Below are 12596 nucleotides of genomic sequence, written 5' to 3' on the forward strand. Positions count from 1 at the left end.
GCCATCCTCCTTCTAAACGTTTTGCTACATATTTGCCTTTATCGTTTTGCACGACTGTGATGCCTCCCTTTTTAGGTACTACATGCACAGGGCTCACCCACTTACTATCCGAGATATGGTAGATTATACCTGCCTCAAGCAACTTAAGAACTTCCTTCTTAATAACATCACTCATTATAGGGTTTATTCTTCTCTGATGCTCCCTAGAGGGTTTTGAATCTTCTTCTAATGAAATCTGATGCATGCATACGGATGGGCTTATACCTTTCAGGTCAGAGATATTATATCCTAAGGCTGAGGGATATCTTCGTAAAACGTCTAAAAGTTGGTTCGTTTCCTCTTGGCTCAAGGTAGCACTGACTATAACTGGGCGGTTCATCTTTTCATCGAGGAACTCATATCTCAGGTTCTTAGGCAGTTCCTTAAGTTATAAGGTTGGTTTCTTAGGGAATGGCATAGGATCTGGGGTAAGGGATAAACATTCGTAAAGGTTATCATCGATGTAAGGTTCTTTAAAGTCATCATCTTCCTTTACGGGGGTTGATGGTAACTTAATTGTTTTTATAATTTCTTTTTGTTCTAATTATCTAACACATTCATCAATGATATCTAAGGCATAACATGAGTCTCCCATCACAGGTGCCATAAGAAATTTCGAAAGTATAAATTCTATTTTCTCGTCGCCTACCTCAAATGTCAACTTTCCTTTCTTGACATCTATTATGGCTCCTGCAGTCGATAAGAATAGTTTACCTAGAAGGATTGGTATATCATTGTCTTCTTTGATGTCCATGACGACAAAATCAATAGGGATAAATAGTTGACCTATCCTAACAGGAACATCTTCTAAAATGCCTATCGGATATTTAACAGATCTATCGGCTAACTGAAGTGACATCTCAGTGGGTTGTAATTCTCCTAAGTTTAACCTCTCACAAACTGCTAGAGGCATTAAGCTCACACTAGCTCCTAAGTCTAGAAAAGCTTTTTCGATGACATGATTACCCAAAAGGCAAGGGATGGAGAAATTTCCAGGATCTTTATCTTTCTTTGCTAATTTGTCCTCGGAAATAGCATTACATTCCAAAGGCTTCGGATCGTCAAGTCTACGTTTGTTGGTAAGGATGTCTTTGAGAAACTTTGCATAAGAAGGTATTTGGGTGATGGCTTCTGTGAAAGGGATTTCTACATGAAGTTTTTCTATAACTTTAATAAATTTTTGATACTGTTTATTGATCCGGGTTTGTTTGAGTCTTTAGGGATATGGTATAGGTGGTTTATATGGCGGGGGTGGTACGTAAATTTTATCTTTAGGTTCTTCTCCTTTCTCTCGACCATCCTGGTTTTCAGATTCCTCTGGTTCCTTTACTTCGTCCGGGGGTTTGGTACATTCCTTAGAAGTTTCAGGTTCGCTCAATCTTGGGTTTGGTGGCTCATCATAAGCGTTCCCATTTCGTAGGGTAATGGCATTGGCTTGTCCTCTCGGATTTTGTTGAGGTTGTCCAGGGAATTGTCCTCCAGGTGTAGTCTGAGGTGCTTGGTTTAAAGCTACCTGAGAGATCTGGGTTTCAAGCATCTTGGTATGAGTAACTATTTGGTCAACCTTGGTTCCTAACTGAGTAATCAATTCGTTAACATGAATGTTTTGGTTCATGAACTCCTTGTTTTGTTGGGTTTGAGCAGTGATAAAATTTTCCATAATTTTCTCAAGGCTCGGCTTTGGTGGTACAGGTTGCATAGGTTGATTTGATCTAGGGGCTTGATAACTAGGTCTCGGAGGTGCATTATTTTGAATAGGGTTATTGTTTTTATAGGAGAAGTTAGGGTGATTCCTCCATCCAGGGTTATAGGTATTCGAGTATGGGTTCCCTTGGGTGTAGTTCACTTGCTCGGAGTGGGTTTCGTTCAATAGACTGCATTCTGCAGATTGGTGTCCTTGGGTTCCACATATCTCACAATCCGACGAAACTGCGGCTATAGTGTTCGGGTTCGTGTACATATGCTCGACTTTAAGGGCTAATGCGTCCATTTTAGCTTGCATCATGTCTATAGAGCTTAGTTCATGCACTCCTCGTTGGGCTTCCTTCTTCTCCACTGTCGCTCGTTCGACTCCCCATGATTGATGGTTTTGAGCCATGTCTTCGATGAGGGCACTAGCTTCAGGGTAAGGTTTGTTCATCAGAGCACCGCCTGCGGCAGCGTCGATGGTCATCTTTGTGTTGTAATGAAGTCCATTATAGAAGGTTTGAATGATTAACCAGTTTTCTAATCCATGATGTGGGCATGCTCGTAACAACTCTTTATATCTCTCCCAAGCTTCGAACAACGATTCTCCTTGGTTTTGGGTAAATCTAGTTATATGGTTTCGAAGAACGGCGGTCTTACTCGGGGGAAAATATCTAGCAAGAAAAACTCTTCTAAGGTTATCCCAAGTCGTAATGGAATTGGGTGGAAGGGAATCTAACCATGATAGGGCTTTATCTCTGAGGGAAAAAGGGAATAATCTTAAACGTATTGCCTCAGGAGAAGCTCCATTGATTTTAAAAGTATCTGCTAATTGAAGAAATATTTTTAAATGTTGGTTAGGGTTCTCGGTAGCGAGACCCGCGGATTGTCTCTGTTGCACTAGTTGTAACAGGGATGGTTTAAGTTCAAAATTATTGGCTGGGATGATTGGGTTTACTATACTAGAACTAGGTTCTTCATTGGATGGTTGAGCGAAGTCCTTAAGAGGTCTTTGGTTTTGATCTTCGGCCATAACTCTCTTAATTCTATGAAAGAATAAACGTGCGCGAGCGTAACGTTCAGGTTCCGCCAGAGGGTATACTAAGCTTAAACTTCCGGTGTTGCGAGTTCTTCGCATTGACCGGCGGGAAATAACCTAAGTCTAAACGATATAACAACAGGAAAATGAAATTTGACGAAATTGGTCCCCGGCAACGGCGCCAAAAACTTGATGCGTGCTTTTCGCAAGTATACGAACGCGTCAGAGTAATATAAAAGATTGTCGAATCCACAGAGACCAAGTGTCAAGCTATCGTTATCTGTTGTTATGGTGTTTATCAAAGGTAGTCAAAATAGGTGTTTTTCGTAGTGTGCAATGAAAAGTAAAGTATTTAAATAGATTTAATTAATAAAGACAGGGTCGAATGTAATTCATGTAATCAATTGATGATCCAAGTACTTGCTAATAGAACTACTTATGGGCAATGTTTCCTACTTTGAAAAGAACTAATTTAACAGGAACTGTCGCTTTCGCGTATTCAGAACCGAGTTGTACTCCCTAATCAAACCCTCTTATTGTCACTTATAAAAAGGCGCGCATTGCATTAGAGTAGTAAACCTATTTTTAAGAAATATAGTATCTTGACTAAGTTGAAAAGTATTATAACCTGGACTTCTTAACCAAAAGAGGTTCTTACGAACCAGACTCTAAACTTATAAACGCGTCCGAAAATAGTTTTAAAATCTCTTTTCTTCTTAATGTTAAAAACTCCTAATGAACTAAACAAAGCGCTTTCGCTGTTTTTGAAATAGTTAAAAACAATTAAGTTTATAAAGACGTTGGACGGCTTTCGATCTTACCCAACGGAATTGAAGTGCGGGAAAACTTAAGTTGAAAGTTAAAATAGCCCTTTAAGTGTTTCTACGAACAATTGTACGGATTACTGGTTTAATTAAGATCCTTACATTCTAGCCTTATAAATTTAGCTAGACATGGTAAAGTAAAAGTGCATAAATTTAAATAAAAGTAGTGCGAGTGCGGAAAGTAAATAAAAGTAGTGCGAGTGCGGAAAATAAATAAAAGTAAAGCGAGTGCGAGGAAATAAATAAAAGTAAAGCGATTGCGAGGAAATAAATAAAGTAAAAGCGAGTGCGAGGAAATAAATAAAATAAAAGCGAGTGCGAGAAATAAATAAAGTAAAAGCGAGTGCGAGGAAATAAATAAAATAAAAGCGAGTGCGGGAAATAAATAAAGTAAAAGAGAGTGCGAGGAAATAAATAAAGTAAAAGCGAGTGCGGGAAATAAATAAAGTAAAGACAAGAAATAAAAACCTGCTCCAATCGGAGGGCTGAGTAAATTGCAATGCGGAAAAGAAAATAGCGGCAGGATTAACTTCCTTCCAAAGTGCTCCAAACTCGATTACAGACTCTATCACAGACTTGATGACACAATTGTGGTAACACTCCAATGCGAAGCGATTACCACTATAAAATACTGAATATATGCCTAAATGAAACAAAGTTGCTTCTGAGTTTGCCTCTGCTCTAAGTTTGGATGATTGTAAAACTGAATTCGCGTTTCTATTTATAAGCAAATAAAAAAAGTGGAATTGACTTGGATGCCCTTCAATTTGAAAATAGAGGAAACTGTTTCCTTCTTGTGGCGCCTGCCACAAGCACAAAGTGGGGCGCCTTAGTGGATGTAGTGGGGAAACGTGGGAGTTGAGGAAGTTGGACTTGGACACGTCATGGCTTGGTCTGTGGCGCCCGCCATGGGGTAGGCCATAAGCACAAAATGCTGAATTTTAGGGTTTTTAGCTCTTTTTCACTCCTTTTCTCGATCGGAGCTCCGATTAAAGTAAAAACCTGAAAACAAAGGAAAACACAGTAATAACACAACAAAATGACAATAAAACGACTAGAATGCATATGAAATCGGAGTCGAAAATACGTAAATTTCAGTGTTATCATGGTGAAATTTGATTTTACCACTGATGTATAAGGAAGGGGTGAAGGTCATCATCTAGGAATTGATAAGAGTGAGGTGAAGGGGAGTGTATCTTGGTGAAGGGAAATTGAGTTTCATCAAAGATAACATGCCTCGAAATTATTAATTTTCTATTAGACAAACCAAAACACTTATAACCTTTATGATTCGGTGGATAATTCAAGAAGACACACAGAGTAGAGCGGAGTTGTAACTTATGAATGGTAGATGACGAGAATAATGGATAAGATAGACAATCAAAGACTCTGAGATGTGTGTAGGTGGGATCACGATGATACAAGAGTTGTGTTGGTGAATGATTATGAAGTGTTTTACAGGGAATAATATTTAACAGGTAAGTTGCCATGTGGAGAGCATGATGCCAAAACGAGGGGGGAACAGAAGAATGAGCTAGCATAGTGCGTATCATATTATTAATGGTTCTTATTTTGCATTTCGCTTTCCCATTTTGTGAGGATGTGTCAGGACAAGAGAAACGAAAAACTAGACCATGATCAGTGCAATATTTTTGAAAAAGCTCATTATTATATTCATCGCCATTGTCACATTAAAATATTTTGACTTTTTGCAAAAATTGAGTTTGAATGAGTTGAGTAAGTGACTTGAACGTTTCAAACACATGAGATTTTCTGCTAATAGGAAAAGTCCACAAGAAGTTTGTAAAATCATTTAAGAATAAAACATAATATTTATGACCAGCGGAACTTAAAATTGGAGACGTCCATAAATCACTATGTAAAATGTCAAAAGACATCAAAGTCGTAGTTGAGAATCAAAAAGTGGAAATTTAACTTGTTTGCCTAAAACACAACAGTCACAAACAACAGAAGAATTAAAAGGTTCACAACATATGAACTTATTTTTGTGAAGGGAATTCAAAAAAGACACGCCAAGATGATCAAGAAGACTATGCCAAAGATTGGATGTGAGACTGGAAAAATTGGGAGGAGTGGTAACTGGATAAAGATCTCCATGATTGTCACATCTGAGAAGGGTGATCCCTTTCTGAAAATCAGAGACGGTAAAACCAAAAGGATCAAAGGAAATAGAAACATTGTTGTTAGTGGTGAGTCGTCTCACAGAAAATAATTTTATAATAATTTTTCGGGGCATGCAGGACATGGTTAAGGTGAAGGGGTTGGTGAGATGTGGTTATTTGTGTGTGTCAGGTGCCGTGAATTGGAATTCCATGGCCACTGCCTACAATGAATTTCTGATTTGAATTACTTACTAGAAAATAAGACGAGAGATTACCTTGTGATGCGGCTGTGTGAGATGTTGCGCTAGTGTCCATGTATCACTGATTGTCAGGAGTGTGGAGTGACATGGTGTGCATTGCGGTCTCTATGTCTGTCGGTATCTAAGATGAGGTAGAGGTTGCATACACCTGAGGACGCTGTCCTAGAATGCATGGCTGCTTAGGAGGACAAACAGGGCGTGTCCACTGAGAGGTGGGATATAGACACGATGGCATAGTCCATGGTGGTGGAGTCCAACCCCATGGTTTCCAGGTTGGGTACTGTTATTGCTGTTGCCAAGGAGGAGCGGACCAAGGTGAGGGAGCGCTGGGAGATCCAGACTGAGGTGCACTACGGTTACCACGTCCTCCTTCGCGACCCTGGTTGCCACGCTTAGAGGTGTCTTCAGTAGGTTTCGGCTGAATGGTGTGCATAGCATCATGAGAGCCTGTGTTTGCCATCTTAGTCATATCGGTTTCTTCCAAAGCGAGTATGGAACGAGCCTGATAGAATGCCAGAAGAGGGTTGCTCTGGCGAATCAAAGTAGCAACATTGCGGTAAGCTTCTGGGAGACCAGAGATCATCTGAAGGACCAGACGATGATTGTTGATAGGGAAGCCGACATTTCTCAACTGATCAGAAAACATCTTAAGACATTGACAGTAAGTTGAGACATTGGGAAAATCCTCCATACGAGTGTTAGAAAACTCTTGCTCAAGAGTGACAGCTCGAGCATTTTGGTTGTCCTGAAAAATATCTTCCAAGTTATTTCATGCTTTCATTGCAGTGGAGTTGGGTTCTAGAATAGTGGTCAGCAAATCGGTAGAAATAGTGGAATAATTCCACTGAATAACGGTGGCATTAAGAGTGGACCATTGTTCATAGTTGGTGTCGGTAATGGCTGGTGGCTCTTTTCCGATAGATGGAACGATGTGATGCAGGACTCGATGTGAGCGAGCATGGATGCGGAAAAACTCGGCCCAAGTACCATATTGATCTTTTTCCATCTCAAGAATAATAGGAATGTGGTTTCTAATATTGGAGACGGCAAGAGCGAGATGAAACTCCAATTTGGAGCCTCGAAACATAGTGTTCTTGGGCTGGTCGGAATCACCAGTATCGGCAGATTTGTGGGTATCGGCTCACTGTGTTCTGAATGGTCTGATTCAGATATGGCTGCAGGTGTGACGGCGGCGACGCGAATAGAGGCGGAAGGCAAGAGAATTGAGTGGTTCTCGTGTTCGGCGGCGGTGGTACAGAGTACGGTAGTCCTATTGCGGCGATAGGCTTCAAGGAGGGAGAAGAAGCATGCAGCGGTGGAAGGAACGAGGGAGATGAAGAAATGCGTTTCTGCGTTTGCTTTTTTTTTAGAGCGAGATCAATTAGGATTGATATCATGTAACATAATGAAAATCGTGTCCTTCTCATTAATCTGAATAGAATATATATACATCAATGTGTAACATTTGATCAACTATCTAATTATGATACAACATATTTATAGAAAACTAATTATGACTAATTATAACAAAATATTCTATTCTATCAGGCAAGACAAAAGATATTTTTGGTATTTTTATTATAGTACTTAACGACGCTTCTACGTATCTCCAAAACGCATTCTAACGGTTAAACATATGTCTCAATAATATTGAAATAGGTTCATCAAATAAAATCTAACTTAAAGAGAATTAGCGACTCATAATTCAAATTACAATATCGAATATAGATAAGAGATTTGCATAAGAGATTCTTTGAAGAACTGACCTCCATTGACTTCAAATGCGCTCCAAATATATTGTCACTTGTAATGTAGAATCTCAGAACCCTTAAAAAAATCCTAAACTTCCCTAGTCAGAATGGGTCAAAAATGCATTAGAAAAAATCCTGAAAAAGTAGCATCACACGCTATTGAATAGAAGTCTAACATACATGACACCGGAAGAAGCTTGGAAAGGAAACAAACCAGCAGTTGATTAATTCATAGTTTTTGATTACTTCATATTCCTGATGAAAAGAGGAAAAAGCTTGATGCTAAAGCCGAGAAATGTATATTTCTTTGTATCAGCTAGCATTCAAAAGCTTACCGATTGTACAATCCGGTCACACAAAAGATAATAATTAGTCGAGATGTGGTTTTCGATGAAAGCAAAACATGGAAGTGGACCGTTAATAGCACCAGAGAGTACATTTCGGTAACTGATGATGAAGTTGAAGAAGAAAAACATGATGCACCTTCAAGTTCTATTGTCACAGATTCACCATCTGCTCCCTCACCAAATTCACAAGTAGAAGTGGAAGATGGAGCTTCAAATGAACCTAAACCCCAACGCATAAGAAGAAGGCCAACATGGATGCAAGATTATGAGATTAGTGGAATCAATCAAATTGATGATCCAGTTTCTCATTTTGCTTTATTTCCAGACCATGATCCTGTTACTTTTTATGACACCATCAAAGAGACAAAGTGGAAAAAGGCCATGGATGAGAAGATTGAAGCAATAGAGAAAAACAACACTTAGTTAACAAACCTTCCAAAGGGACATAAATCTATTGGAGTAAAATGGGTGTATAAGACAAAACTCAATGCAGATGGTAAGTTGGATAAATACAAGGCTCCATTGGTAGTTAAAGGCTATAAGCAAGAATATGAGATTGATTATAAAGAGGTATTTGTTCCGGTGGCTAGACTCGACACAATCAGATTGGTTATTTTAGTTGCAGCTCAAAATTTGTGATCTATTTATCAATTTGACGTTAAATCGGCCTTTTTACATGGTGAATTGCAAGAAGAGGTCTATGTTGAGCAACCATTCGGATATGAAAAGCAAGGGAATGAGAAGAAAGTTTACAAGTTGAAGAAGGCACTATATGGACTAAAACACGCACCACGAGCTTGGTATAGTCGTATAGAGTCTTATTTCATTAGAGTGGGCTTTTTAAATGTCCATATGAGCAAGGACGGTGTTATCGATGTTATCTATTGCAAGAGTGAGGAGCAGATTGCAGATATAATGACAAAACCTCTCGAGACTGCGGTGTTTGAGAAGCTTAGAAGCATGTTAGGAGTTTGTTCGGGAAAGGAGGTTGTTCCTATGATTGAAGTTTAGTTGATGAAATTCCCTCTGATGTAAACTGATGTAACTGATGTCTGCAGGACCTTCAGTTTAAGGGAGGAAATGATAAAATTTAATTAGTAATTTTTGTTTTAAATAAATCCTAATTATTAGGGAGTAGTTATTGAATTGTTTGACTAGTATTTTATTTCAGTTATTAAACTCCACGTTAGGATGGGGTAGTAGGGTTTAAGATGTGGTAGTGGGAGGTAATTTAATTCCTATTTAAAAGGCTAAACATACCTTCAATTTTAATGCAATTCAGTTTTTCCTCTAAACTTTGTGTTACTGTTATTTGTAAGTGTTTCAACATCCAACCACCAATCGTCTTATGTAATCTATACAACAATAGAATATTCTAGACTATACCAGAGTACTAATAAGCGGTTAAAACGGTATTTGAGGTCCTGAAAGTTCCAAGTTTACAACCCTGTGCACAACACTTTGTGGTTGTAACTAGAGCCACATCTGTTGCTGTTACCATGTGTGGACAAATGAAGCCACGTGAATCAATTACCTTTTAGGATCTTTTTGCACACTACGTGGAACTTATATATCCCTCACAATATGCTTTCCGTTCTATTCTATATAAACAACCTCCTTCAATGCTTTACCTACCAACTTAACAATCTAAGGTTTAAGCTTTCAGTTAGTGAGATTCACAAAGCTATTCATATCCTTTGAAAAGGCTTCAATCTATCTCATTGGTTCTTGAGTTTTGCATTAACATTAAGGAACTATTTACAATGGCTGTTTCATCTTGTCAATCTATCATGTCAAGTTCTATGACCAACATTTCTAGCAGATCTAGGGTAAACCAGTTTACCAACATCTCTTCTGTCTATATTCCAAGCATGAGAAGGAATGTCAGCCTCAAAGTTCGATCTATGGCTGAAGTAATTATGGTTTTTTCAAACATATTATAACCTGTAGTATTTGCTTATGTATATGTAATATGTTTATGATTTAAGAATGATTAGTTGCTAATTACTTATTACACTGTTCAGGGAGAGCAGAAAGAGCAACCTAAGGTGCCTGTTGACCCAACTACACCAATTGCATCAACACCAACACAACAACCAGCCTATACTCGTCCACCAAAGGTGACCATAGTAACATAAAGTGCTATTGTTTTTTCTGTTAGCTTATTAATATGAAGCATAATTTTGGTCTGTATTAAAATGACTTTTTTAACATATAAAAATTATGATGATATAATGGCAGATGAGCACAAAGTTTTCAGATTTGATGGCATTTAGTGGGCCAGCACCTGAAAGGATCAATGGAAGATTGGCTATGATTGGTTTTGTAGCAGCAATGGGGGTGGAGATAGCAAAAGGGCAGGGTTTGTCTGAACAATTATCTGGTGGTGGAGTTGCATGGTTCTTGGGGACAAGTGTGTTGTTGTCACTTGCTTCATTGATTCCATTTTCTCAAGGGGTTAGTGTTGAGTCTAAATCTAAGAGTATCATGTCCTCAGATGCAGAGTTGTGGAATGGAAGAATTGCTATGTTGGGATTAGTTGCTTTGGCTTTCACAGAATTTGTTAAGGGTACATCTCTTGTGTAATAGATTTCTTGAGGGACACATACAAGGTCTATAAAATTTGTGGTTATTAGAAGGCAATCTAGGAATTATTTATGTATATCCTTTGAGGTACTTGTTATTGGCATGTACTACAAGAGAAAGTGTAATTGAACACTCTTTATACTTGAAAAGAGCTCCTCTAATTTCTTCCACTGAATACATTTTTGTTCACTTTTGCTGTATGGTTGAAGGCATATCATGTAAATATTGTGTTTTATTCTTCTTTGCGTGTCATCCATCACTTATTGTAGTTCTGTGAAACTATTTTGTTCCTATAGTATCAGTGCCATTGCTCAAAATTGAATTGGTAATTACACACTGAACCACTGGTTTATTGGTCAAACAGTGTCCGAACTGCACAATTAAATCGGATTAAAACAGATTATTCAGTTGAATAAACGAGTATTTATAATAAAATTAAAAAAATAAAAATTCAAATAAATTTTGAATAAAGTTTAATTACAACATAAATTGAATAATAAAATGAACGCAAGGTTTAATAAATTTAATTAGAGAAAAATTTGTTTCAAATAAATTTTGAACATAAATTTATTTATATTTTAATTTTATTTTCTAAAAAAAATATCAAATCGATGTTGTTTTGATAGAATAAAAAAAGCACGCATTTAACCCGTTAATTTATTATAACAGTCGATTTTTCGGTTAGATTGGTTTTGATCGCCCTAGTCAGCTCTTTGATTTAAATATTGATGATATGAATGCAAAAGAAAAGTGAAATGTGTCAGAATGTAAATATTGTCAATTTTTGCATCATTATAACATTTATCATCCAATTGAATACCAACTTTATTAATTTTTTATAAGCAAATTTGACTGAATAAAGACAAGAAGCACAAGGGGTACTTCAATCCCGTACAATGCAAAAAGAAACCACAAGCAGCCAACAGAAAACCAAACAAGATTCAATCAGAGCAAAAAACTTAAAAACTCAAACAGAGGAGAAGAAAAAGAAAAAGCAAGATCCTAAGAAGAAGAAACTAACTCAAAAGCAAGAGGGTCCTCAAACCAATCTGATTTTGGACAACCTAAATGGTCCTTAAATCTTGCAGCAAACCAGTCCCAAGATAAGTTTTTTCTAAGAAAACAACGTCAGAAAATCCTTTCAACTCTCCCTTGAACAGTGTATCATTCCTGATTAACTAATCTGAAATGGACTTCCAAGCCTTGTCAGCAACAATACAAGTGAAGAAGAGTTGACGATGAGTTTCCTTTGGCCCTAAGCAAAGAGGGAAACAATGTCATGAGCGCCTGAAATAACATCCTGCTTAGCTAACTCGTCCCTAGTTTAAAGCATTTTGTTTTGGAATTTTTGCCACAACGGTATGGGAGATACAATGTTGAAATAGTATTAGGATGACAGGATCTATTAGTGACCCGCTTTTTTGTACAATCTTTGTTATATTATATGGTATTTTCATGAAAGTAATAAAAATAAGAAGACTGGCTGAAATATCTATGGCGTTTAAGGTGGGTGTTTTGTCATGGAACAAAAAATAATTGAAGTAGATGGTGCAAAATCTTGAACTAGTGGTGCTGATCTATAATACGGTAGTGCAAGATGTACTTGCAAGGTTATCACTCCAACACCCAAGTCAGTTTAAAATTCAAGGTGATTGTATTGAAAAGTGGAAATCATAAAGTATACATCGCTTTCAGTGTAAGATGAATTTTATACTTTGAATCAAGTGAAGTGGATTTGAGTTTATTTGAATTTTATTCGTTTGAGCCTCTGGCTGACCCAAAATAGTTTCTCCTAAGGCTTGTCAGGGTTTAGGAACTCGGGGAAGAATTTACCAGTTGGGGCCGACCTCCAAGAATGTTGTCCAACGCGAGCTAGAAGTGAAACGTTTGGAATCAGTTGAACAGTAGTGGGAAACAATCAAAATAAATGTCTTTCCATCA

General features: G+C 37.7%; 3 protein-coding genes and 1 non-coding gene across 4 annotated transcripts; 2 read left to right on the forward strand and 2 right to left on the reverse strand.

Moving 5' to 3' along the window:
• The first annotated feature begins 2267 nt into the window (after positions 1-2267).
• On the forward strand, positions 2268-2374 carry LOC127099532 (small nucleolar RNA R71). Its single transcript, XR_007794024.1, has one exon. It is a non-coding gene; the product is annotated as a small nucleolar RNA R71 (small nucleolar RNA).
• A 3880-nt stretch (positions 2375-6254) lies between these two features.
• LOC127096157 (uncharacterized) lies at positions 6255-6662 on the reverse strand. Its single transcript, XM_051034764.1, has one exon. It carries the CDS (start codon positions 6660-6662, stop codon positions 6255-6257), a length of 408 nt encoding a protein of 135 aa, XP_050890721.1.
• Positions 6663-6740: 78 nt separating this feature from the next.
• On the reverse strand, positions 6741-7058 carry LOC127096161 (uncharacterized). Its single transcript, XM_051034770.1, has one exon. It carries the CDS (start codon positions 7056-7058, stop codon positions 6741-6743), a length of 318 nt encoding a protein of 105 aa, XP_050890727.1.
• Positions 7059-9679: 2621 nt separating this feature from the next.
• LOC127098411 (early light-induced protein, chloroplastic-like) lies at positions 9680-10855 on the forward strand. Its single transcript, XM_051037003.1, has 3 exons — positions 9680-9982; positions 10094-10189; positions 10311-10855. The coding sequence occupies exons 1-3, from the start codon at positions 9833-9835 to the stop codon at positions 10653-10655; spliced, it is 591 nt and encodes a 196-aa protein (XP_050892960.1). The 5' UTR covers positions 9680-9832; the 3' UTR covers positions 10656-10855.
• Positions 10856-12596: the final 1741 nt, after the last annotated feature.

Source organism: Lathyrus oleraceus, chromosome 6 (genome assembly GCF_024323335.1).
Source record: "Lathyrus oleraceus cultivar Zhongwan6 chromosome 6, CAAS_Psat_ZW6_1.0, whole genome shotgun sequence".
In the NCBI taxonomy this organism is placed as follows: domain Eukaryota; kingdom Viridiplantae; phylum Streptophyta; class Magnoliopsida; order Fabales; family Fabaceae; genus Lathyrus; species Lathyrus oleraceus.

Excerpts from the sequence above, each read along its gene's own strand:
- LOC127096157 (XM_051034764.1), bottom strand. The coding sequence starts at position 6,662 with ATGGAGGATTTTCCCAATGTCTCAACTTACTGTCAATGTCTTAAGATG.
- LOC127098411 (XM_051037003.1), top strand. The coding sequence starts at position 9,833 with ATGGCTGTTTCATCTTGTCAATCTATCATGTCAAGTTCTATGACCAAC. Across the intron at positions 9,983-10,093 it reads AAGTTCGATCTATGGCTGAA|GGAGAGCAGAAAGAGCAACC; the intron begins GTAATTATGGTT and ends TACACTGTTCAG. Across the intron at positions 10,190-10,310 it reads CCTATACTCGTCCACCAAAG|ATGAGCACAAAGTTTTCAGA; the intron begins GTGACCATAGTA and ends ATATAATGGCAG.
- LOC127096161 (XM_051034770.1), bottom strand. The coding sequence starts at position 7,058 with ATGTTTCGAGGCTCCAAATTGGAGTTTCATCTCGCTCTTGCCGTCTCC.